This window comes from Nannobrachium achirus (assembly GCF_963921795.1).
Source record: "Nannobrachium achirus genome assembly, chromosome: 17".
Taxonomy (NCBI): Eukaryota; Metazoa; Chordata; class Actinopteri; order Myctophiformes; family Myctophidae; genus Nannobrachium; species Nannobrachium achirus.
Genome location: NC_137824.1, coordinates 52,837,159 through 52,865,071, shown reverse-complemented (window position 1 = coordinate 52,865,071; position 27,913 = coordinate 52,837,159). Strand labels below are relative to the sequence as shown.

The following is a 27,913-nucleotide window of genomic DNA, read 5'->3' as shown; positions in this document are numbered from 1 at the left end:
TAGACTGAAGGAATTAAAGCAGGTCATGTTTGGAATTGTAACAGCTGAAATCAATAAGAATATCAGTATTCCGGTATTAACCTGGGGGCCGCATTACGTGAAGGTGGGGGCCGCATGTGGCCCCCGGGCCGCCAGTTGCCCATGTATGCTCCAAAGCAGGGCTACTCAACTTGAGATGGCTCAGGGGCCACTCAGCAAAATACCAAAAGTCCAAAGGGCCGCAAGCTAAAAATGACGGTCCTATTTTGGACGTTTACATTGATTTTGTACAGTACACAGTCTAATAATTAAGGAAACGCACAGAAAACAGCCACATTTCCATAAGCCAGGCCAAACCTCATTGAACCAAAAGATTGTCATGGATGGAATGATGAAATTGATGACATTTGAATTTTTTATCAAATTAGGCTTTATTCACAAAATGTGAAGTGAAAATGAACAGTTCTGGTTCAACCTTTTTGTAACCTCCCCTGTGTCTGGGTATGCAAAGCTAGTGAACTTTGGCAATGTAAAGGTATGTTTTCTCATGCCACTAACACTCCTTTTCATTAATAGGACAGATTTAAAATAAATAAACGTTTATACTTATTATTCAATCACTCAAACCCCAGCATCCCTATTCTTGGGGGACATAGCCGATCTACAAGCTCACCACAAGATGCATTGTGAGCTTGTAGATCGGCTATTTTTGGTGAAGAGAGTTATTGTATGGAAAAATAACTCAAGTACAGTTCAACTCCCCCTCAGATGCACTGTACTTGTAAAACAGTTTGATGCTTTGAGCTTTGTAAAACACAACAGCTCGTTGGAGGAGATTTGTGTTAATAAGCATAGTTCCTTGGCTGCAGCGCGATCTGTTGGAATGCTTGCACTGTCGGTGCCATAGAGTTATAGTCGGAGCTGACTGGCGGAGTCGCGGAGGGAGAGACAAGCAGCGGAGACAAGGGCTAGGTCTTCATTAGACTGAAACATGACGATCGCGGGATTCGCGGCCGTTCATATCGCACGACCGTCATGCGTCTCCGCTCCAGTGAGCCCGACTGTGGTTGTCTGCTGCAAAATCTCCGCATATTTGTCTGTCTCGTTGTACTGTAGCTCTAGTGTAGTCGCCTGCATCTCTGCACTGCTACTGCATTCGCTTCCTGACTCTTATCCCTAACTACGGAGTGCACCGAGGGTCAAACATCACCGCGTTTTGCGTTAACTTTGACAGGCTTAGAAAAATCATATTTTTTTTGGCATGATCATGACGGGCCGCACAGACATGCGGAAAGGGCCGCATGCGGCCCGCGGGCCGCGGGTTGAGTAGCACTGCTCCAAAGGATGCAATGTTGTATGTTTTGTCACAAGCTCTTGTTAAAGGGATATTTCAATTTCAAATAAACTTTTGGTCATTTTATTGTCTAATCAGGCTTTTATGAACACCCTGGACAGATTTTAATTTGCTTGATTAAAAATGTTGATATTTGATGTAAATGTTATCAGGCCCTCCAGGCCCAGGGCCTCTCCCCATACACACCCATTGTAACTTAAAACTCAATTTTAACCACAATAGATTCATCAAAAACACCCATTATTTTTTCTGGTGACTCATGATATGTGAGCAGGCTGTGCTTTTTTGATAACCTTTTTCATTTATTTTTAATAATTCTTTGGAAAAAGGAAAAGTAATTAATACAATTAAAGATTATTAAAAATACATAGAAAAAACACTCCTGCAGGAGGAAGGCCTGATAACATTTACATCAAATATCTAAATATTGAATCAAGCAAATTAAAAGCTGTTCAGGGTGTTCATAAAAACCTGATTAGACGATAAAATGACCAAAAGCTTTTTTGAAAGTGAAATAGGCCTATCCCTTTAATCCTTTTCATTGGGTAAATCCAACTTTAAATGTGCAAAATCTTTGTCCGTCTCACATGCTGTGTCAAGGAACTCAATGTAGTATATTGTCACTTTCGGGCAGAAACCTCGTATCTCGAGGTTCTAATTTGTAATTCTTTTCACAAAGCAAAGCCCTGCTTCATCCGACAAGGCCGTTGCACAAAAGTAGTGAAAACAGCCAATCTACAAGCACACAACGCCTCGCGGCGCGAGGTGTTGTGTAAAAAACGAATGGTTTTGGACATTCAAGGTTTCCAACCGACAACGACGATATATTTTGTCTATAATCAGCTTCAGATTGTGTTGCCATTGGTGTTAAGTTCTTTCATTGTGATGTGATGTTTTTAAAGGATGATTTAATTGTGATACATATCGGAACCTCTCCCTCTGTTTCCTCCACAGTTGTCCTGCACCGCTTCCAGTAGAGCGGTGAGCCCCCTGGTGGTGGTTCCGGGCGACTTCAGCCAACCGGCCAGCCCCAATGTCTGCCTGGATAACTCCGCGGCCAAACACAAGCTGGGCCTGCGGCACAAAGCCCATGCCAAGAGGAAACCCGCTAGTGTAAGAGGCAAACACAGAGAAGACGGAATGATGTTCTGTCATGTATGGTAGCACTATGGTTTGCATTCCAACCAAACAGGATACCCCCTGATTTAGAGGAGCTATAGTCAACTTTTTCTTGAAAAACAAACACTAAAATAAAAATAACGTTTCGAAAATATTTTATAAAAAAGATTAAGCTTCATATTGTCACTGTCGGGCAGAAACCTCGTATCTCCAAGTTTCAAATTTGTACATTTTTTTCGCAAAGTAAATCCCTGCTTCATCATGCAAGGCTGTCGCACAAAAGTAGTGAAAACAGCAGATCTACAAGCACACCAACGCCTCGCGAGGCGCTGTGTGCTTGTAGATCGTCTGTTTTCACTAGTTTAAATACATTTTAAAATGATAAATACAAAACGGACAGTTTTGGACATACAAGTTTTCCACCCGACAACAACGATATATGTGTTTATATTCATGACCACAAAAAGCGTAAAATAATGATAAAATAATCATTTTGGCCGTTGTCAGACTGACTTGTTTACATCCCTCTCCTATTCTTTTATATGGATTGATAAGGGATGTAAACAAAGTCGGTCTGACAATGGCCAAAATGATTATTTCATCATTATGTTACGCTTTTTTTAGGTCATTTTTTAATAGAAACACATATATGAAGCTTAAAGGAGGACTTTACCACTTTTCAACCTATCTTCATATAATTGGTCCTCACTAGTGCGTGGGTCAGAAATCCATCGTCTTGTGACATCATCGATTGGGAATCCAAGCTAATAGAAATTGCAGGCTTTCTGTTCCTGGAAAGTTGCAATGTTAAAGTGGAAGCTGTTGTTCTCACGATAATAAAAATCTAAATATTTATTTTTCAAAAATATTGATTCCTTTTTTTGGGGGGGAAATGATGATGTCACAAGACTATGGATTTCTGAACTTCCCACAGCTCTCCTAAGAGACTTGGACTGAGTAGAAAAAAATGGTGCTATTTTATTATGAACATTAGTGGGGACCTATTATATGAAGATGGGTTGAAAAGTGGCAAAGTCCTCCTTTAATCTTTTTTATGAAATATTTTCGAAACATTATTTTTGTTGCAGTTAATTATAACTGCAACGTACAGTAGTCTCGCATAGCCAGCCAATCAGAGATCTCTGACTGCTGATACGTCTGGGGAAATCTAAGTTCATTGAATGGCCTTGGACGGCAGAGAAAATCAGCACTAACAAAAACCACCCTATAGTCTTTGCATTGATTCTGCAATACAGTTTTTTCTTCCTTGTTTCCACCTAGTGTTAGCCCATTCATTGCATTCTCTCCAGATGAATCAGTAGGGAGAGATCTCTGATTGCCTGGCGAAGGGAGACTAATGCAAAACCCTCAAATACACAGGGGGAATTAATTAGCAGTAGCACTGATGTAGTGTGAAATAAAAGCCTGCATTTTCCCGGCTTCAGCTCAACAGAGGACATATTGACCCACATAATCACTATACTGGTTATTGAAAATCATTCGCAACTTGTGGCTGCAACCTACTGCTTGCCCACTTTCTGGCTCACTTTGAGACATCTCTAACATGTACAGTGTGTAAAGTAAATACAGCACATAGTCATTAGTCATGTTTCCATAAACGTATTCGAATTAGGGAAGCGAATTATCAGAAATGCACATTAAGACAAAGCGAATTTAGCCTGTTTCCATTAAACTGATGAAATGCGATTCTTGGGAGATCCTGCCTGGGTCCGTCTGACCGACCTGCTGTAAATACTTCCCGCGGGCTTGCACAGAGCTGGGATGGGGCAGATTTTTTCAGACCAAATCCGAGACATGAGCACTGCTGAGACTTGCTACACACTCATCCTGCAGCGTCGCAGATGCGAGCTGCTGTGAGCTTGTAGATCGGCCACTTTTCTTTTGGCACGCAACATGGTGTGATGACGAAGCCGAAGGGTCACTCCGTGTGTAACAACCGGTTTGTTTTGTGGGCTAACGCTATACAATGGATGTTAATTAAGCGGCGGGGGAAAGTGTTATAGGAGGACGATATGGACCAGAACGTCATAATTTATTCACATTTATTGACCCGTTTCCATTCACAAATGCACATTTAGTTTATTTGATAAAGCCTCAAAATCCACCTCCTCCAAGCGGATAAAAGTTTTTGCGGATAATGAAAGTTCATTCGAATTTTGAAGTGTTTGCATAAAAAGATTTATTCGCAGAACTCTTTATGCGCATTAAGAGGCTTTATGGAAACACAGCTATTGACTACAGTTGTGTCGTGCACTGTTTTTAGAATTGAAATACTTGTACAGTAGGCCCTGTATGTCAAATATGCAATGGTTACTAGTAGTACTACCAGTAATTTACTACTAATGTCATCATAATGTCTAACGTCTTTTCTCCGTGCAGAGGGTGGAGCTGAGAATTGAGGGAGACTCATTGATGGATGAGACACTGAGCACTTCCATAGCCGAGTCAGTTGAAGAGAGAGAGGAGCAGGAGAGGGGAGGTCAGTGTTTCAATCAAATCATTTTTGTATTCTCAGATTTATCTGAGAGAAAAAGAAAATACTCATCATGAGAATACCATAACACTTTATGGAAACTGTCAAATCTGGAACTGTCCCAGCTGAATGATCTACTGAATATACCTTTAATTCTACATTTTTTATTGTAATTGATGACATTGCTAAGGACCTAGAAAAGTGAGTGAAAATGGCACAAAGCAAGAACAGTAACATATTCACACATCTAACTTGCTACCTAATTCTATTACAAAGATCAGACAACTGGGTGGGACTCTGGAATGAACCAAGTAAGGATACTTGGTTTGTTCAAGGCATGTCTTCATGACAGAAAGTACCTTGTCTCCATTAGAACATGTGTGTCCGAGCAGATGGCCATGACCTGCGGGGTTGTTCCAGGTCATGATACTGTATTTACTTTTGGCTTAATCATACAAAACAATAAAGTAACCTACCATAATTGTGCAGCTATTTGTAGCCACAAAAATGGCTAGAAATCCAGTTGTTAGAAACATGTCTTCCTATGGAATGATAGAGCCTGTTCTGTTCTATACTCTTCTATCTTGGTTTGTTTTGTATACGCCTGTTCAATTCAATTCTATACCATCATCTCTGAATCGCATCGTAGCCCATGTATCTAGATACGTATCGAATTGGCTCGAAGGGATGCAATAGAGATGCAATAATAAAAGGTTTTAGCAGTATTTCCTCTCAAATTTCAAATATGAACCCTGCCCTATTCTTACTGTATGTTGACCTCTGACACAGTGCCTCCTGTCTTGTCTGGCAGATTTGAGCGGCGAGCAGCTGAGAAGGACAGAGGGGGAGGAGAGGGACGAGGAAAGTGAAGAAGAGGAGAGGGAACGGCCACAGCATTCCGCACGATCCCCGCTGAGAGACGCAGAGGGAGAGGAGGACGAGGAGGACGAGGCGGGAGGAGCAGGGCCGGATGTTTCTCACGCCCCGGACGCTTCCTCTGCCAGCGAGCAACGTCTCCCCGAGGAGGAGGAGGCTCCGGACGGCCGGCTCCCAGCCTCAGCCTCCACCAGGGCCTCAAGGTGATTCGGCTCTGGAAGATCACCTTTGTGTTTAGGGCTGTCACGATTATGACATTTTACATGACGATCAATTGTCACTAAAATAATTGCGATTAACGATTTAATTGTGTTTTTGTCATTGACAATTACATTCCTGTTTGGCTTGTAGGCTTTGCAATTGCACATGGCAGATATGACACATAACCTAAATATACAAAGAAATGACTTACATCAGGGATCTCCATGTATGGGCATAAAAGGGATTGTATCTGTGATGTCAGATGTGATAGACGAATAACTGAGTATTACGCATGTTTGGGGTCTCACAGCATATCTCCAGACATGGCGTGAACGAGGTTCGCTTGTCACCCTGAGGCGTCTTTCACTGTTGTTCACATCTCTATCACTAGGATAGAGATGTGAACAACAGTGAAAGTTCTCAAAGCAAGCATCCTTATTTATATATTTCAGTCAGTCCATTTAATACATACATGATGAGGTGGGAGTTGAACCCTTGAGACACACGAGTTCCAACATGTGTAGTGGAACAGAGCACACAAACACAGTTTGTGTGCGATATACCGGTATTCATTTGACCTGGCATGCCATTCTCCACTTCCAGCTAGGGCTGTGAATCTTTGGGTATCCCACAAATCGATTCAGAATCGATTCTTGGGGTCACGATTTGATTTTTTTCCCCAGATTCTTTCAAATCCAAACGATTCGATTCAGAAACGATTATTTTCCGATTTAAAAACGGTTCTCGATTCAAAACGATTCTCAATTCAAAACGATTCTCTATTCAATTCATAGGATATCAGGATCTACTCCAGTCTGCTGGCATGAAAGCAGAGTACATTTACGTAGCTTTTATAATTGTAAAGGTTTTATCAACTTATTGCAATAATGTAAACACACAAAGGTAAATCCAAGACAACATGTCTGATTTATTCATGCTTGCACACATTTTTTTAACTTGTACAAACACAACATATCTAATAATTTTTAACGTGTACAAACACAACATAATATCTAATAATTTTTTGGAAAATGGGAATTGATTCTGAATCTTACCATGTTAGAAACGCGATTCGAGTTCGAATCGATTTTTTTCCTGCAACCCTACTCCCAGCAGTCTGACAATTATTTGTTCTCTGTACCCAGTAGGCTCACCCCAGAGCCGGACACCAGCCGCGAGAGGGGGGACTTCCCACTAGGGTTAGCCGAGGGAGAAGACGACGACGACGACGGGGTCCTGGGTAATATCGGAGGGATGGAGAGCGGGGAGGAGGAGGAGAGCTCCTTCCTACAGGAGGTGCTGAGCTCCCTGAAGACCCCGCTCACCTCCTGCTCGCTGGGAGGCCGGGAGGTCGACAGCATCGTCCTGCGCGTGGACGAAGACCAAGGGTAGGCAACCTTAGGCACGGGTGCCAACATTGGCACAACAGCAGTCCATGGGCCATACGAGATGTCGCTATCCGAAAGGTGGCAAAGGTTACCAATACCATGCATTTTTGAAAAGCTCTATATCTGTAGATTATATTTTGGTATGATAACCCTTTCTGAGACACAGCTAAATTGGTGTTATCAGCTGCTAAAGTTAGTGTCCCATTAACTTTACTATACAGGAAAAAAAAGTATCTGCTTTAAGTAACATATGAGGGGTCAAACTAGGGGGTTTTCATGATTCTGAATCCATGCAAGCATTTGTCTTGCACTAAAAACATTCCTTTGGCTAAAACGGCCCCCACAAAAGTGTGAAAAGTGATGACTCATCACTTTTCATCACTAAACCATAGTCTTGTAATAGGACACCAACTCTAGCGGCTGATAACACCAATTAAGCTGTCTCAGAAAGGGTTATCATACCAAAATATAATGTACAGAAGATATAGAGCTTTTCAAAAATGCATGGTAACCTTTGCCACCTTTCGGATACCGACATCTCGTATGGCCCATGGACTATAGGGCACACTGGCAGTCTGAGAGAGAAGATTTTTATTTTAAAAACAAATCTTTTTTTAAACGTGGTCAATTAAATGAATTTAGCTAATTTATAGCGAATTACATCTTGCACATCATTCTACATTCATTAAAAATCTGAACTCTGCATGGGGAGGGAGTGGATTATTGCTCTGGGTCTAATGATCGTTATAACAATGTCCTGCCAATCAAAATATCTCAACATTTTGTCATTAAAATGTATGTTGACATGGCACACTGACACTCTAGAACAGTGTTTCTCAACCTTTTTTCTGCATGGGCACACTTTTCATGTCCCAAGAATCCATGGGCACACAGACATAATACGGGGTGTTATATATCTCCAAGTTTCAAATCTGTACGTTTCTTCGCAAAGTAAAGCCCTGCTTCATCATACAAGGCTGTCGCACAACAGTAGTGAAAACAGCAGATCTACAAGCACACAACGCCTCGCGGTACGAGGCGTTGTGTGCTTGTAGATCGGCTGTTTTCACTAGTTTAAATCATTTTTAAAATGATAAATACAATACTGGCTTTCAAGCAGTTTCAAGGGGCACACTTGACCCTTCTCAGGGGCACGCCAAAGGTCCCCAGGCACAGTGGTTGAGAAAGGTAACCGGTAGAGTCGCCGGAATGAAGCTCGCCGGGAAGCAGGGGGTGCGTTCGGAAATGCGCACCGGGTGGGGCGCTTTTTCAGTCTGAACTCTGAAGGTAAACTTTCTGAAATGCAGCAGTTGCTAACGTAAGATTGCTATTGATGTTTATAAACTAGGGTAAATTATAATAGCGTATCAGAGTATTAATTCATGTTGATAGCCTACTGAAGAAGGCATACTGTGATTGTTTGTCCTACTGTATGTTTGTTTCTAGCATTAACATTTGTGATACTGTGAGATTAAGACTATCACCATAATTTACCCTAGTTTATAAACATCAATAGCAACGTTAGGTTAGCAACTGCTGCTTTTCAGAAAGTTTACCTTCAGAGTTCAGACTGAAAAAGCGCACCGCTGCCCCACCCGGTGTGCATTTCCGAACGCACCCCCCGTTTCCTGGCGAGTTTCATTCCGGCGACTCTACTGGTATTCTTGAGAAACACTGCTCTAGAAAATAAAAAACATGGCACTTCATTTCAAAAAGGTTGCTGCTGACTCCTGATGAAGAGAGACAGGAGAGTGAGGAGGAGGAGGAGGAGGAGGGGTCGGAGGATGCGCTGGAGGCGCTGGAGGCAGTGCAGGGCGGAGAGGTGGAGATGGACGATGAAGGGATGGAGGAGAACCAGGTGGACAGAGAGGAGGAGGAGGCTTTGAGCCCCTCACCCACCCAGGAAGAGGAAGGTCTGGTTCTGGATGAGACGACGACGCCTTCCTGTCCAGCTGTCGGTAGGCCTGTCACAATTATTACATAATAATCGTCTAATCGAAATTATTTGAAGTAATCGCAATTATTTTGCATAATCGTCATAATCGTTTCCATGTTGAGAAATGTTCGTATAGTTTCAAACACTTTCAAAAAGTAGTGGAAACAGCAGATCGGCTATTTCCACTATCAATGTTATTTTTTTTAAGTATAAAGTTGTCAAATATGTCAGTAGTGTCTTTGTATATTTAGGTTATGTGTCATACCGGCCATGTGCAACTTCAAAGCCTAAAAGCCAAACAGAAATGTAATTGTCAACGAGCAAAACACAATTAAATTGTTAATCGCAATTATTTGAGTCACAATTAATCGTCATGTAAAATGTCATAATCGTGACAGCTCTAGCTGTTGGGGAAGAGGAGGAAGAAGAGGATGGTACCAGAGAAGAAGAAGAAGAGGAGAAGGCCTTGGTGGGACAGTTCAGGCAGGGACAAGATGTAAGTACTGATAAGAATCATCTGTATTTTATGGTTACTGGTTAGTTAACAGCGTTATATTGTATATTTGTCATATTTCATGATTTTGCTTTGTTTATGTAGACCAGGGGTCTTCAACAGGGGGTCCCCAGAGTTACTTAGCCAGACAACTTTAGCCAAAAATAGCGCTGCAAGGCATTGTGAGCTTGTATATCGGTTATTTTCGGCAAAGAGGTTTGGTGTAGAGGGGAAAAAGAGCAGACTAAGTACAGAGTGAAAGGTCAAGTTTATTAAGTATTGACGGTTCAAGTGGTTAAATATCTGAAAACACAAATGGACATGAATCCAAAATACACAATGATTGTGCTGTCAAAGGATGAAACTATATGGAATCTATGAACAGGTTGTGGGGGTCCCTGCTTCATCTCTCTCTCAACTAAGGGGTCCTTGGCCTGAAAACGTTGAAGACCCCTGATGTAGACAGTCAAATCTCCTCCTCAACTTTCGTATTGATCTCTTCTCGCCTCTTGTTTAATCTCCCGCTTCTTGTGTCTCTGTTCCTTTTCATTGTCTCTTTTTAGGAAGAAGAGGATGACGAGGAGAAACAGGAGGCCCAGGAAGTCACACCTGGACATGATGACACCGGAGAGGAAGAGGACGAGCCACTTACGATGGGAAGTAGCAGAGCCGAGAGCGACGGAGAGAAGGAAGTGACGGATCCAGAAAAAGAACCAGAGGAGGAGGAGGGGGAGAGGAAGGAGGAAGAAGAGGAGGAGGAGGAGCATCAGCGGCAGGAGGAGGAGGAGGCAGCGGAGGTGGCAGCTTGGGAGGAGAGGGATGGGAAAGAAAGCATGGAGGAGGACGTGGGAGTTGAGGACGATGAGGGTGAGGAAGAAGAGGAGAGGGAAGAGCAGATGATGGTTCCTGATCAAACAACGGTCGGAACTCCGACGGCGGCACCGGTGGCGGACGAATCGCTGGATGATGATGATTGCGTGCAGGAAGAGGACGCGGCAGCAGCAACTGAGCACATGGACCAAACCCCGATCCACCCGGAGCCGTGTGACCAGCCCTTATCTCCCACCGAACCAGAGTACCAAGCGGATGAGAGAGCGGATCAACAGGAGGGAGACTATGAAGGCGTGGAGGTGGAGAGAGAGATGGAGCGGAAACCAGACGTGGACACGAACCGACCGGATGTGGAGTCCACCGACGGTGACCACCAGGCGGGTGTGGAAGCGGGCCCACAGGACGCGGACCGAGCGAGCGCGGGAGTGTCGCGTCCGGATGTGAACGCCCCGGAAGAAGACCGAAGTGAGCCAGAGCGACTTGCTGTGGAGCCAGCAGCCACAGAGCAAGCCGCTGTTTCCTCCCAACCTCCCTCTGGCTCTTTTCCAGAATCACATGGCTATTCCACTGAGGCTGAACCACAGGAGGAGAGCGAGACCTGTGCTCCCAGCACACCCGGTAGTGACACCAGTATTGCTGCCTTTGTCGACACTGATTCCGTCTCTCCCAGCTCCCAGCAAGCAGTGACTCCAGCCCAGCAGTCGACTGGGGCAGCTGCCTTAGGGGAAATCAACGACGCGGCGACAGAGCAAGACACGGTAAAACAGTCCTCAAGTGGCGCCAGCGTGGAGGAGGAGGACGCAGCAGGTCCCTGCGACAAAGAAGCAGAAAAACAGTCTCCCACCGAGGCAGAAACCACAGAAGAAGCCCCACAGCCCTCCAGTCCTCCGACTACCGCAGACAAAATGTACAAACAGCCATCCATTGGGTCAGACCAGAGCAAAGTTCGATTCACTATCGCCCCCGCCTGGCAGAGATCACTATCTACAGGAGGAGGGAGCCCCGACGAGCCTGTTGTTCCTCCGTCTCCATCCTCCCTTACGCCCTGTCCTTCCGCTGGCTCCTCCCCCTCACCTCAATCCAACCCTCTAGCTAAAGCAGAGCCGGTGAGCTCCACTAAGGTGGAGGTTGTGTTGAGCCCTACTAGTAGGATGAGGAACGTGACAGCTATCCCTGTTAAAACCCAGAGCAATGTGACAGCCGCCCCTGCTAAACCTCAGACCTCCGCTGTTGCAGCCACAGAAGGTAAAAAAGATTTGGTTGTTTACTCAACTGGTGTTTCGTTTGTTAGTTTGTGTATTTCTGTGTTTCTTGTGTTTCTGTGTCAACAACGGGGCTAAATTGCAGTCAGATCAAAGAATAAAAGTAGGACCACACAGTGTGCACGCTGTATAGATCCCTTTGCCAAACTATACACTCTTTACAGAGAGTGATGTTTTCGGGCCATGCTATTCTTCAGACACGCGCACGCACACACACACACACACACACACACACACACACACACACACACACACACACACACACACACACACACACACACACACACAAACATCTTTTAAAGTCACTCTCTGAAATGATTTAATAAAGGGAGCTATTGTGTACGGTTCTATTTTTATTCTTTGATCTTAGTTCACTTCGGGGCCAAGAGGTCTGAACCGCTGGATGTGCGAGACGACTCTTTTGGAGCCTAAATTAAATCAGATCCGTGCCCTCCGTGTAGTTTGTTCGAAAAACAAGGACAAAGGAACTTATTTGTTTGTTAGTGTGCCTCTCTATGTGTTGTGTAATGACAATGTCATTTTTTCTTTCTTTTTTTAACTGCTCTTGTGTTACCTTTTCCACATGCTCTATCCTAAAGAAAGTCCAGTTCAGGGGGAGAGCCCATTTGGAGTTCGGCTGAGGAGGACGGTCGTCTTGCACCGCTTCAGCTCAGAGGAAGAGAACACAGAGGTAATAATGTTGATCATCATAATACTTCAGTCAGGACAGCTGATGAATCAAATGAAAAAATATTTTTAACGAATATAAAATGAACAACCATTTGTTTTGGTGATGCATGGATTTTTTTGGGTTCTCTTAACACTACACTACTTAATACACTAAACTATTCTCCCCTAGCAAATAAGAAACCTTCCTATAGTTTCCCCATTAAAGCAAATCTCTGCTGTTGGGCCGAAACCTCCTAACTCCAAAATGTTCATTTCCGGGAAAATGAGCTCGAGTGGAGTTAGGAGGTTTTGACCAAAGGGCTTTTTACTACTTTTCATTGGTTCAATATTATTTTAACCAACATACAGACGTAAATGGTGTTCAATAGCACATATTTATGAAAAAAAGAGAGGGCCAATCGGGTGGAGATAGCTGGTTTGGCAAAAAGTGTGGAGTTAGGAGGTTTTGTCTCAAGCACGTTTTACTACTTTCCATTGGTTCAATATTATTTTAACCAACACTCAGGTGTAAAGGGTGTTAAATCACCCTGATTTATGCCAAAAAATCTAAAACCTCAAAAATGGAGGTTGACAGTGATGAAATCCAACTATTTGAGTAATGTTATCCGGGTTGTAAGGCTGCACAACAGAAAAGTGAATGCTTCAGACGCTGTCATGTCACTGTTGTCATGCTTCACTTGACATCACAATCTATAATACTAGACCTTACCCGTACAAAGATATGTGCTCCAAAATATGTGTGGGTTGTGGGGAAAGTTACTGTAACTGGTGCGTGCGTGAGAATATGTGGGAGCATCATAATGTAAGGAGCAGCCCATGGAGGAGTGTATTTATGATTTCCATACCCGTTGGAAGATGACCCGGTGCATGCATGACCCATGCGAGAGAGAGAGAGAGAGAGAGAGAGAGAGAGAGAGAGAGAGAGAGAGAGAGAGAGAGAGAGAGAGAGAGAGAGAGAGAGAGAGAGAGAGAGAGAGAGAGAGAATGTGTGTCTCTTCACTGCAACATTCCTAACTGTGAGAGAGGTGTGTGTGGGGCTATGGGATCCCATGGCCTGGAGGAACAGACCGTAACCCTGACAACAGGCTGAGCTGAACAGGCTGTGCTGTACAGAAGTGGTGAAGAAACGCTAATGAATAGCTTGAATTTGGGAAAAATGAAAATCGGGCTCCGTCAGCGTCTGTATAATGCTAATGGCCAATGCCATGTGAAAATTGGGATCAGTTACTGAAGAGATAAAGGTGGAAATGCATTGTGACTGACCTACTGACTGACTGACTGACTGACTGACCTCTCTCTCTAATTATATAATGGATAAATGATAAGATGGAATTCAGTTCCCAGTGGATTCCACACTTGCAATTTCCCAGAATTGCCCCTTTCTAGTTTTCTTTACTAGATTTTACTCTCACCTTCAGCCTGCAGTTGAGCCTCCCGCCCAACCGGCTATGAATAAGGCTGCTCCGCCACATCCAGTCAGTGCCAAGCCTTCACTGAGTCAGCCAGTCGCCATCAAGCCTGCCCTACCGCGGAAGCCTGATGTACAGGGAGAGAAACCCAAGAGTACCCCAGCAGGTATGCACGTGCGCACTCACTCACTCACTCACTCACTCACTCACTCACTCACTCACTCACTCACTCACTCACTCACGCAATCACTCACTCACTCACTCACTATCTCTAAAAAATGTGTGTGACGACAGCTGATTATTGTAGAATCGACCTCGGTTTTGTAACTTTTTATTGATAAGATCACTTGATTTGTACATAAAATGTTCAGTAAAGAACAAATGTGAACACATTTCTGTTCTATCTCTTTGTGATTTAAGACACGCACATTCCTGAATCTATCCGGTAGAACATAAACAGTCCAACTTTCTTTTTAATGTAATTCCTGTCAGGTTTACAGAGTGTTCATGTCAGTGTAAAGTTCAAATCTTGACCTGGACATCTTTGCTGTGTTGTTTTAGACGGGACATCGGCTCGTGGTGTTCCCAGCGGTTCAGATCCACCCAGCTGGATCTCTGTGGCCAGACAGAAACAGAGGATCTACAAAGACGGCTCCCTGGACGAGACCACCCTCAGGAAGGTCTGGCCCGTTCACAATCAGAAGCATAAGCGTATTAATGCACACAAAGTACTGATATAGGCCTGGTACATTAAAACACTGTTTCCCAAACACTGGGTTGGTACGCATGTGTGGGTCGCGGGACTCGCGGACACATTTTTATGGGTCCCTTGGTTTTTCTCCCCCCTAAATTTTGTTTTTAATAAGTATAATTTCAAACATGAAAAAAATAATAATAATAATAATCAAGATAAAAGAAGAGAATGCCATTTTCTAAGTAATTTCATGAATAATAAAATAAATACAAATAAATGTAAGAAATTCCATAAATTAGAAAACAAATGTTTAGGAAGTAGTGAAAATAGCCAATCTACAAGCTTGCAACGCAACGCAAAGCAAGGTGTTGTGAGCTTGTAGATCTGCTGTTTTCACTAGTTTGGTTCCTGGAGCAAACGTCTAATCTCTCTTTTGGGTCACGAGCCAAAAAGGTTTGGGAGCCACTGCATTAAAGATTGAAAGGGGAGAAAAGTAGAAAATGTAAATACTGACCATGAGCATGATGGGAATCATGGGAGGTAATGTTATGAACACTAGCACTGTCTCCGGAGCCGAGGACCACTCCCGGCAGGGGCGTCACACCAAATTCTGGGCCCTGGGTAGGTACAAGGATTCACTGTGGGTCCCCCATGAATGTTCTTCATAGGGGGAGGGGGTTTAACCCATTTAGACTGGGAACGCATTATTACGTGCATTAACTATTGAAAAATAGTAGATATTCAAGCTCACAAGCTTGTAGATCTACTATTTTTGAAAAATCTTGAACATTTTGTGCAAGTCTTTGAATATTTCAAATCCTTCCAAGGTTTTTTTGAAAAACCTGTTTCTATGTCAGTGGTGCTCAAACATTTTCATGTGAAGGACCCCCAAAATTATTTGTATTTGGCCACGGAAAATAATTAGTTCCAGGGACCCCCCAGAAGCAAAATTTTAGTTGCAAAAATAAATAAATACACATATTCAAAGATTTGCACACATTTTCTCGACTTTTCAAAAATAGCAGATCTACAAGCTCGCAGCGCGGCACTCGGTGCCGCGCTGTGAGCTTGTATATCTGCTATTTTTCAATAGCTAAAGTGTGAAATAATTCCAGGCCCCTCCACCTTGGGCCCTAGTAACTCATTCCCACTTTCCCCCCCCTTGTGACGCCCCTGTTCATGGCTGATTTATGTGTGTGTTGCCACTAGGAGGAGCCAGAGAGGAAGTCCTCCTTGCCGCTGTACGTGGGCTCAGCTGCCTGCAGGGACCACCTCAAGACGCCAGAGCTCTCTAGCAAAGGTTAGGATGTGAACACATACAGTACACTACAGTATAGAGGACTGTTTCCCAAACACTGGGTCGGGACCCATGTGTTGGTCGCAGACCCTTTTTTGTGGGCCCATTATTTATTTATTTTATGTTTTGTTTCCTACATTTTGTTTTTAATTATTGTTATTTCAAAACATTTTCAAAAAACTTTATCAAAAAAGCATTTAAATAAAAAATGCAATGATTTTTCTAAGTAGTTTCATGAGTCAGTGAAATAGAAATCTAAGAAATTCCTTGAATTAGAAAACAAAAGTAGTGAAAATCTACTAGCTCACAACAACACAGCTATTTAGTTTATTTAAATTGGATATTCTGTTTATTTAGTGCTATTTTCACTAGTTTGGGTCACAGGCAAATGTCTATTTTCTCAATTGGGTCTTTGGCTAAAAGGTTTGGGAATCACTGATATAGAGTACACCACATACCGTAAACATAGACTACTCCCTCCTACACGCACACAGGGAAATCATTTATTTTTTTCATGAACATGAGGTCATTTAAATAACATCCTTCTTTCAGGCCAGGAACACATAGTGTATTACAGTACATGTACAGTACTGTATGTAGCAACATAATTGTTTTTGTAGGCTAATTTTTGAATAATATTGTTTTTCAGAAAACTTAGGTCAGGCCCCAATGGGTTAACAAAAATTAGCAAAACAATAAAATGGTAAATAATACAAAAATGAAGAACCATAATGTGTCACGTGACAATTTGGTCTCCTGTACTATTATAGTTCAGTGGCAGGCAACAGGTTACAATATCTGTTGTAAACAGTCTCTCATATACTGTATGCAGGTAGCCTATACGGTGCCATGGCATTGGTCCGAAGGTTCATTAGTCCGAATTTGTCGAATACTATAATTCGACATATGATAGTCGAATATTATGCCTAACCATAACCCTAACCCTAACCCCAGAGCCTTCTACCTACGGAGAGTCGTGTCACTCCCGTTCACTTCATGGGGCCAGGTCTTCTACGCACACATCTATTGGCGTATAGTGACAAACGGCGAACCGGAAGTTTACAGAATGCATTGAAGTCTATGAGGTGTAAAGTGACAATGAACCACATGACCAGCGCTGTTTCTGACCCCGCAGTGGCAGAACTCTCTGATTTGAAGACTCTGCCTAACCCTAACCTCAGTACCCTAACTAAATTCGGACTAATGAACCTTCAGACTTATGGGAAGTCCCCAGCCTATACACTATAATGTCCAAATAGAGAATCTACAGATAAAGAATGCTTGAGAGTGAATGACAGGCACAGACAATCATGAATCAGACAGCCGGGGGGCGCTGTTGCACTGAACTCCTCATTGTGCAATCAATGCAGAGCTCTCTTCCCTTTCTCCATTGAATGTTTTCTCTGTCAACTTTACTCTTTTGTGTTTTGAGCTTATATTCTATGGAAAAGCAGTTGTTCTCTGTTTGAAAAGGAGTACGACTGTCTTTAGTCTAACATTTTATTTTTCAATTTGAATAATCTAAATGTCCTACTGTATAAATGCCACCAATATTCAAGCATATGTGACAAAATAATCATTTCTATCGGCAACCGGTAACATTATACATGCAGTTCTATCAGTATGCATGGGTGATGGTAGCTGATTTAAGCAAAAAGTGCAAAAGAAATGGACTTGAGTCAATCATCGCTACACATTGAGGAGAGAGCTTTTGTCATGTCAGCAATTCCATCTGCTCTGGCTTGTAATATTATACTTTCTACACTGTGTTTGAACATCTACTTGACTGTGTGTGTGTGTGTGTGTGTGTGTGTGTGTGTGTGTGTGTGTGTGTGTGTGTGTGTGTGTGATTCTCCATCTGCCCACAGGGAGTTCGTTGGAGACCACCAAGCCCACAACACCTGTGGAAAAAGAAGGGAGGAGAGCATTCTCTCCTCCAACGCCTGTGCCACCTCAGCCAGCAAAACCCCAGTCACACCCAGCCCCCATAGCAGCCCCCATAGCATCCCCCAAACCCTTGTCCCAACCTACCCCCTCCCAAAGAGCCCTCCCTGCCCCGACTCCGGTCCCGGTTTCCCAAAGAGTTTCTCCCTACGTTATCCCCCCGTCCGTCGCCAAAACGTCCCCTTCGACCAAGACACCACAGCCCCAAACCTCCACACACCCAAGACCCCTAGGCCAGTCGAGTTCTACAATTACCTGCCCTCCTTTTTCAAACAGATCCACCCTGGCACAATCTGGTACAATTCCACCCAGAGCTCCTGGGCTCTCCAGCCCTACCCAGCCGTCCCCGAGGGGCCCGCTCAGCCCCGGTTCACCGTCTCCCTCTTTACCCCAAGATGAGCCTCCCTGGATGGCCCTAGCCAAGAAGAAGGCCAAAGCTTGGAGTGAGATGCCTCAAATCGTCCAGTGATCTCTCCATAAAGGTTATGTCCAACGTTTAGACTGAACTCTGGCACGCGTTTGCTAAACAAAAGGCCTGAGAGGGTCAAATTTAAGGGGCTGAAGTGGTCAAGAAAGAGCAGGAAAGCAGAACAAAAGGATTTGACTCATATGTACCCATACATGTAACAATTAAGAAACCTTGAAAGAGTCCCGAACAAAACTGATTTGCACTCCTAGCGCCTATATCTGTTTTTATATCCACTTCTCTACTTCTCTTCTATCTTCAGGATTCGTCAGATTGGTACCTACCTAACCCCTTAGTCACATGACGGAGCATACACCTAGTTAAATGTTGTTTCTTTTTTATCACATTGTAGGCCTACTTTCTTTGATAAGATTACATAATCGGATCGATGTCATTTCTGAAATGACATGCCAGGACCATAAATTGACTACTTGGGGGTGTGTGTACATACGTAACAAAACTATCCGAATGTTGTTGTGTGACTGAGTGAGATTCTGACTGGGTTCTGGGACGAGAACCCATGGCCAAATACATTCTCACACCTGAAATTGTGTTTGTGTTTCGGGTTATAATGCACAGTTCACATTGTGTGAGATTAGCACAGATTTCCCAGAAAGAAGGATGGGAATCATTCTTTTGTACGGAGTATGTATTATTCACACCGAGTTTGTTTAGAATGACAGGGAGACTGTTGAACTTAAACTGATGATATATTGATTCATCTTTGACGTCAGAACTTCATCTACGTAAGTCTTATCTTAAGGCCATGATACCTGGACAACACTTTAAGGACAATGTTGATCACTTTTCCAATTGCCACCGACATCGTGGATGGGGGATATGAAAAGAAAGAAAAATATGTTTTTACCTTTCCTACAATTTTATTATTGTCATTCAATGTATTGTATTTTTTCAACAACAAAAAGAATCATAACAAATATTTCACAAATAAAAACTAAAATAGTCGAAAATATTCAAAATGGCTGATCTACAAGCTCACAGTGCTAAACGGTGCGATGGTTTGTGAGCTTATAAGTTATCGCTATTTAGTATCTACACTATTTTTGAAATACAAAAATAAAATAGTGATTAATTGATCATGTATTTTTGTAAGTATGGGTCCCGTTGGTTTGGTAACGCCTGGTCCACAGCACCTGAAACTGTTGCCCTTGTACAGTGGTCTTTTGATAGAAAGATTCAAGTTTAAAAAAATATAATAATTATTTTATAACTCATAACAAGTGACAGTGGAGACTAAACTAAACTATTGATATCAATCATGTTAAAGAGTGCTGAGTATGCAGAACACATTTCAGACAGTCAATATACAGTACCGTCATTATGTATACATATGTGTCTTTGTTGGCTTTTTGTAGGACAACTATGTATGGAATATGTGTCTGTGGTCCTGCAAAGAAAATGAAATAATAATTGAAAGACTACAGTGCAGGTTTAAGATTTTTTATTTTCAAATGTTTTTATTATACTATGATCATTTGCTAAAGGTGGATAATGGAAGACATCTGTTACAACTACTACTCAATTAAAATGCATTTGAAAAGACAAGCTACTGCAATTATAGTAGTTTGGTGCAGGACCAAATTCATAATTTAAGGAAAGCCAATGTATTAAGTTAATGTTCCATTTGTAAGTACCTTTCTCTGTCTCAATTACAGGAACTATGTATGTTTTATGCATTTTGTTTTATTTTTGTATTGCCTTTGATAATTTCTCTTGTACATAAAATGTTCAGTAAAGAACAAATATCAGCACCTTTTTGGTTGTTTCTATGTATAACTCAAGAGCTACTAAAAAAGAAGAAAGAAATCCTCAATCTGTTAGGTGGTAGAACATAAATGGTCAAAGATTGTCCAACTGGCAACTTCCAATCTACTCAAGTGAGTCTAACCCTCACACATGAGGAACTCTAAAGGCCTCTCCAGACGAGAAGAGTTTGCGTACATTTCAACATTATTGCATGGGATCGTATAGGGACAGGTCGTTTTTTTTTTAAAGAAGGGTAGAGTAACAGTAGCAGATGTTCAAATCTCAGTCCTCCAATGTTCTTCTAGTAAGTAGTACTTTGTCATTTTCAAGGTTAAAATACAAAAAACGACTCAAAAGCACCAGACTAAACCCACAATGAGAGATGGTGTAGTGGTTTAAACATTCGGCTCTCAGTGCAGAGGTTCTGTGTTCAAATCTCAGTCCTCTGATATTATCATAGCTATAGTACTTTCACATTTTAAAAGTTATAATACAAATTTGAATACTCAAAAGCTCTAGAAAGCACCTGCAGTGAGAGACAGTGTAGTGGTCTGAGGATCAGACTCTCAGTGCAGAGGTTCCATGTTCAAATCTCAGTCCTACAATGTTCTTATAGTAGTACTTTGTCATTTTCAAGGTTAAAATACAAAATAAGTACTCAAAAGCACCAAAAGCAAACCTCCAGTGAGAGATAGTGTAGTGGTCTGAAGATCAGACTCTTGTTGCTGTGGTCCGTGTTCAAGTCCCAGTCCTCCTACAGTACAATGCAGGAGAACTTTGACATTTTCAAGGCTAAAATACAAGAGCACAACTCTAAAGCACCAGGAGATACCTGTTGAGGGCCCAAGGTGCCTTAGCTTAGTGGTGTGGTGTGCTTGTTCTGTTGCCTCTGCTGCAGACATATCGCAGGTTCAAGTCCCAAACCATCAAGGGAGTACAAAAACAAATCCTTTAAGTGCAGGCATTGCTAGTTCAAATCCCAGGCCTCCTATTATTAAATGCTGGAGTTTCAATTAACTTTACTAACTAAAGGCAATCAAACAAAAGAAAATCTTGAAGAGTAAGAGAACATTGCAAAAAAATAAACAGTTATTGTATTATAGAGGTCTAATATTCAGACAGTATGTACGATGTAGCAACATATTTGTTTTGGTAGGCTAATTTTTGAATGATATTGTTTTTCAGAAAACTTAGATCAGGCCTAAAGATGACTTAAGTATTATATTCTAAGACTTGTCATGCAAGTCAGCTTAGCTCAAAAGATGAATCTGGGGTTCAGACACTGAAGTGTCAGGGTTTAAACCTCTCAAAGAACATTTTCATTGTCATCTAAATTCTTAAAAGTAGGTTAAGTACTACGTTCTCAATTGCAACTGTAAAGCCTGTGTGGCTCAATAGAAAAATCCAGGGCTTCTAAACCGAAGGTCATGGGTTCAAAACTCAAATAAAACCAAAAACCAAACAAATCCAAACGAAAGACAACAAAACTCAAACAACTGTGCAATTTAAATGATGGTGTAATATGACAAAAACTAAAAAATGACAAAAATGCCTTAATAAAGATTGAAATATCTGGTGATGGGGAGATTAAACTCAAAATAAATTAAGGAGTTATAAAAAAAGATTGCCTCATATGTAAAAATGGGCCCTCTCCAGGCTGCTCCTTCTCCTACCGGAGCTAAAAGAGAGGATGATGAGGGAGGTGGGGTATTTCCAGCCTCTTCACCTTACAAACAGCAAAAAATTAGATTTACCATGAGCAAGATTCAAACCACCAACCTTCAGTTCATGAAGCATCTCCTTTACTCTTACACCACCAGGCTTTTCAAAATCCTCAGGATGTTTGAGGTTATGTTAGAGGGAGAAGTGCCAGGTCAAAAGGATGTTGAAGTTGTCATCTGCCTATTTGTCAGTTTGGTCAAAAGAAATTGGTGATACAGAACTCTGGGACCATCACTCCATTGTTTACAATGGTTTGTAATGCAGGCTCAGACTGTTGCCACCCCATGTGGTGATGCAATTCAAGATGGCTGTGTTGTATCTTCCATAGCTACAGTGATAGTCTTGGGGTTAGTAATGTAAGGTTGGGGGATCAAAGCTTCTAAATAACATTTTCACTGTCCGTCCAAAATGTAAGTTAAGTATTATATTCTGAGATTTGTCTCCCAAGTTAGCATAGCTTGAGAGATAAATCAGAAACCGAAAGGTTAGGCTTCAAAGCTTCCAAATGAGCATTTTCATTGTCCATCTAAATTCTAAAGTGTAGGTTAACTATTACGTTCTCAGTTGCATCACTAAAGCCAGTGTGGCTCGATGGCTAAATCCAGGGTTTCCAAATTGAAAGTTCATGGGCTCAGAACTTGAGGTTTTGTGTTCAAACCTCCAAAAGAACATTTTCACTGTCCATCTAAATTCTGAAAGATGGGTTAACTATTACGTCCGCCATTGTATCTTCCATGTCAGTGTGGCTCAAGAGATGAACACAGGTTTAACAAACCACAGGTGAGGAGTTCAATTTCCCACTGGAACTTTTCGCTGTCCATCTAAATTCTGAAAGTTAGGTTAAGTATTACATCCGCCATCACATCATTCATGCCAGTGTGGCTTAAGAGATAAACACAGGTTTACCAAACCAAAGGTGAGGTGTTCAATTCCCCATTGGATATTTTCGCTGTCCATCTAAATTCTGAAAGTTGGGTTAAGTATTACGTCCGCCATTTCATTATTCATGCCAGTGTGGCTCAAGAGATGAACACAGGTTTAACAAGCCAAAGATGAGGGGTTCAATTCCCCACTGGAACTTTTCGCTGTCTATCTAAATTCTAAAAGTTGGGTTAAGTATTACATTCGCCCTGGTATCATCCATGCCAGCATGGCTCAATGGTTAAAACCAAGGTCTACAAGTCAAAAGGTTCCAAGTTCAAACCTCAAACAAAACTGAAATATCTCAAGTCTCAAAACAACATCAAAAGCCAATAAACCAACCCAAAAGTGCACCACAATGAACTCAAATATCCCAACAAACAGTGAAACAATAAAATAAAACTGGTAATAGGCAACATCTCAAATATATAAACTGGAAAAAAAAAAGTACCAGAAATACTAAATTAATGGGAATTATCACTAACATAAAAAAATGTTGAATAAAAATGATTTAACTTAATATGTAAATTTCAAAAGCTCCTCCCCCTGGAGGTGTGTCACATTTCAAAAGCCCAAAGCTCCTCCCCCTGGAGGTGTGGCACATTTCAAAAGCTCCTCCCCCTGGAGGTGTGGCACCTGCAGACTCCTCCCTCTTCCACCGGGACTAAAAGAGGGCGTGAGGAGGGAGCTGGGCTCTCTCCGCCCTCATCGCCTTAAAAACAAGAAAAATGAAGACATTCCCTGACCAAGATTCAAACCCTCAACCTTCAGGTTGTGAGGCATCTGCTTTACTATTGCACCACCAGGCTTTTCACACTAATAAGATTTTGGAGGTTATATTTAAAGTTGAAATGAGAGATGACAGGTCAAAAGATGAAAATCCAAATCTACTAGATCACCCCCTGATGATCAGGGTTCATTTTGACACTCTATTCCAGGTTATTGTTTAAAACCATTTGTACTTTTACAGAGTCTGCACCTGCATTTACACTTGAAAGCACTTTTAAGCAAACAGAGATGTTTAATTTTAGCCCAAGTAATGTCATTCAAATTCATACCCTTTTTGTCATATATGGATTTCTTAGTTTCAGATGATGATCAAAACTATAGCAGTTTCAGCCACAAGTTTTTCTTGTTTTGCCCTTCACTTTAGACAGTTACATTAAAAAAGACACTTTACATTTGTGACAATTTCAAAGTGCTCCAATAGGCATAATACAAGTATCATCACACTATACACTTTAACGTTTAACTAGTTTCTCAATTAAATACTGCTGAATTATTAAATATATAATTAATAATTAAATGTGTATGTGTCACAACCCGGCCTGTGGGGCCATGACAAATTGAGGACACGTGGTAGTGGTTTTAAATGTAACAATAATTTATTAACAAAATGTTTAAGTAATACTTTCAAGAGTTTGAGCTGTGTAGGTCAGTAATCAGTAGTGTGAGCAATGCATGGATGTGTGGTAGGTGTAGTTGGCCGGGGACCCAGTCACCAAAATGGGAGGGGACCTGTGATTTTCTGCTGTACTTTTTATTTCCGTTTTATCTATTAGTTTGGTCATTAAGGTCCACAGAATGAGAGGCCTGCTCTGCTGGAAACATCGCGGAAAAAAAGTTATGGTCATTTGTATATTCACTGTCCCATTGACTCCACTAGAAATATATTTTTTAAAGTCTGCTTTACTTAGCATGTGAGGGGTCAAACTAAGGGTTTTTTGTGATTCTGAATCCATTGCAAGCATCTGTTTTGCATGAAAAACATTCCTTGGGCTAGATATCGGCCCCCCAAAACAGTCAAAAGTGATGAGTCATCACTTTTTTTCCACTTATCACAGTTTTGGGCTGCTGAAAGTTAACCCAAGCAATGTTTTTTATGCAAAACAAATGCTTGCTATGGATTCAAAATCATGAAGAACCCCTAGTTTGACCCCTCACATGCTAATTAAAGCAGATGTTTTCCTTTTTTTTATATTTCTAGTGGAGTCAATGGGACAGTGAATATACAAATGGCCATAACTCCTTTTCGCGATGTTTCCGGCAGAGCAGGACCTTAATGACCAAACTAATAGATAAAACAGAAATAAAAAGTACGGCAGAAAATCACAGGTCCTACCCTATTCCTTGAGCTTTTGGGCTTGTGGGTCCCCAGCTAAGTGTGGGGTGTTGAAGATTGTGCAAACTCAAACATAAGGGAAAGCAAACAAACGAGGTGCTGTCATCTGGACAGGGAGAGAGAGACTGGCTTAGTTGCCACCCAGTCTTATGTAGGGCTCCAGGGAGTACTGGCCAGGTGCTCCCAATGCACCTAATCATCAAGCTCATTGGCCGACATCCATAGGCTCTGTGGGAGAAGCACATATACAGGGAGAACACCATATGGACACCACAGGCCCTACAGGCCAGGTCAAAGGGGCTGTGACACATACAGCATGATATAATATGTAGATGATTATTTACAAAAAATAGAAATCTCCTGGATTCTGACAGTCCTCTGTTGGCAACCCTGGTTGTATTTAATGTTGATGGGAGAGGTGACAGGTCAAAAGATGAAAATCCACAGCAACCACCTCTACCCCTGACAGAATGACTGGATCTACACAGATATACCCTCTGATGATCAGGGTTCAACCTGAGATTTAGGTTATTGTTTAAAACCATCTGTCAGAACTTTACCCTGCACTCAGATTTACACTTTCATTGAAAGCAAGCAGAGAGATGTTTTGTTTTAGCCTACAGGTAGTTAGTAGGCTAATGTCATTAATGTCAAATTCATATACATTATACATATACAGTATATTTCTTAGTTTCTGATTTTTGTTTTAGTTTTTTGTTCATGTTAAATCAAGTACACTAGTAATGTTTTCACTTTGGAAAATAAAAAAATATATGGCTATAAGGTTTTCAACTAGTTTCTCAAACAGTGCTTCTGTGGTTATAGATGGGCTATGTTTGCCATTTTTGAACACTTTAAGTGATTAAACCAGGAAAAACTCTTACAGTATGTCATATATAGTGACAGTTAATAACAGCAAAGGTCAGGAGATCAGAAATTGACCTAGGTGCCTAGACCGCTACACTAGCCGTCCAGGCCATTTACAATTTGGATTATTATTTATTTATTTTACTTTAGTAGAGTACTTCCAATTGTCAACCCTTTTACTTCTACTCCACACACACACACACACACACACACACGCGCACACGCACACACACTCTCTCTCTCTCTAAAGGTAAACATGTTTTGAACACAAGGACCAATAGCGTGCCACAACCTCATTTTATTACATTTACAATACATCATAGTACAGTGGAACCACAGTCAGAACTGCAATCTCACCATTGATGCTTCTCCGGGTACATTATATCCAGTCAGCGGGTTAACATTGATATGATATGACTACCTTTCCATAATGACATAATAAAGGGACATTAACAGAAATACTGACAGAACAATATCTGCAGCAGCTAGTCTACTTCCAAATTGACAGGGTTGGATATGAAGTGGGTGGCACCATTTTAGTATGCTAACGTAAACCCATGCTATACCAACAGAAAATAGGAGCACATGTGTACAATTTCAACTTCATAATAGGGAAGAATGCTTTTCTTTCAACTTATCGTCACTGTCAGGCAGACACCTTGTACCTCTAGGTTTCAAATGTGCACGTTATTTTTTTCCATAAAGTAAATCCCTGCTTCATCATACAAGGCTGTCACACAAAACTAGTGAAAATGGGACTGTAAATCAGCTATTTTCACTATTTAAAACGATAAAGAGAAAAAGAACGGTTTTGGACATACAAGGTTTCCACCCGACAACAATGTTATGTTAAAGAAGATCCATGGCTCCTCCCAGAGCCCTGGCCAGTACAGAACAGTGGCTCTGGACTTCAATAAGGGCACGCAGAATCCTGTTGGGTTTCATTCTAGCTGTCTGGTCAGGGTGTGGGACTAGTTAAGACTTGAAATTTCAAGTGACTGTGATTAACCATTGACAATATAAAACTCATAGCAGCATTGGTCCCCAGGAGGACCAGTTGAAAACCATCAATGGGCTCTAGATATCATAGGTAGGCTGGAGGAATCAGACATGGTTAAAAACAGGCCAGTGTTTGAGAGATGGATGAGGTTATGGGTGGCTCTCCCCAATATTAAGTGGATTTGCTCAATATTTCAACCTAGAGACATTTTCGAATGAAAACATCTGTGAATACACTTTTAGTTGTTGACCCATGAATGGAGAAACATTAGGTGAGAGATAGGAATTCATATCATGTATGCGTAGACAAATGGCTCCGTTGCATCGCACAGCAGGTATCACCCATTTTTCCCCATCTCAGATTTTTATTTTCATTTCACTAGTCAAAATAGAATTCTAATTCATCACTACTGAATGCTCAAGAATCTCCGTAATTGCTTCAAGCAATAACTTCATAAAGGAGAGAGAAAATAAAACAAAGGCCCACTATACAGAAGAACACGTTAGAAAGTAAAGCAGCTTTTTGCAAGTATCTTGGGATAGTGTTATAAAGGAGAAGCACTACAATAACTAAAGAAAGAAAGAGCAAAACACCATCAAAACGTTACTTTGAAGAGATCGGATGACATTTAACCTGAAACTCCTCCTACATTATAGCAATGTAAATCAAATTGTCTTTGTGGCATGCCTGTTCACATCTTGCTTTTACAGTATATGCAAATGCTTAAGTAGAAACCAGTTCAACTTAACACAGTCACACAGATGGAACACCGATGGCAGCCAAAGTCTCTTGCTGTTTAGATACAAGAGCAAAAGATAATGAATTATAAGCTCATCTCTCTCCTTTATACGCATAAAAAAGCAACTCAAGGATACAAAGAAAATAGAACAAAACATTTATAAATTCTGGGACATCCAATAACAAAAGCAATGAAATTCTTATGGTGGTCAACTAATTCAGGTGAGGAGGGGGGGTACACACTCAAAAACTTTGTCAACCCACACCAAGACAAATTAGGCCTAAGTTGAGGGAAAGACCCTTGATGTATGTAAAAAAAAAAAAAAAAAAAAAAAAAGAGCGA

At 41.6% G+C, this 27,913-nt stretch overlaps 1 protein-coding gene across 9 annotated transcripts in view; it reads left to right on the top strand.

The window, feature by feature from the left end:
• The window catches only part of LOC308301728 (uncharacterized protein), a gene marked incomplete at its 5' end in the record, with an annotated part of 91,415 nt that extends 71,210 nt beyond the window's left edge, over positions 1-20,205 (top strand). For 5 of the 9 annotated variants that reach the window (XM_080745806.1, XM_080745813.1, XM_080745812.1 and 2 more), the window contains 12 exons: positions 2,288-2,446; positions 4,853-4,952; positions 5,758-6,025; positions 7,169-7,411; positions 9,128-9,369; positions 9,746-9,843; positions 10,404-11,916; positions 12,533-12,624; positions 14,042-14,198; positions 14,594-14,712; positions 15,936-16,026; positions 17,892-20,205. In XM_080745806.1, coding sequence (XP_080601932.1) covers positions 2,288-2,446; positions 4,853-4,952; positions 5,758-6,025; positions 7,169-7,411; positions 9,128-9,369; positions 9,746-9,843; positions 10,404-11,916; positions 12,533-12,624; positions 14,042-14,198; positions 14,594-14,712; positions 15,936-16,026; positions 17,892-18,436 — 3,627 coding nt within the window. In that variant the 3' untranslated portion in view covers positions 18,437-20,205. Of the gene's footprint in view, positions 1-2,287; positions 2,447-4,852; positions 4,953-5,757; positions 6,026-7,168; positions 7,412-9,127; positions 9,370-9,745; positions 9,848-10,403; positions 11,917-12,532; positions 12,625-14,041; positions 14,199-14,593; positions 14,713-15,935; positions 16,027-17,891 lie in introns of all 9 variants that reach the window. The other 4 variants (XM_080745807.1, XM_080745809.1, XM_080745810.1 and 1 more) reach the window with 4 other exon arrangements.
• Between the last annotated feature and the right edge of the window lie 7,708 nt (positions 20,206-27,913).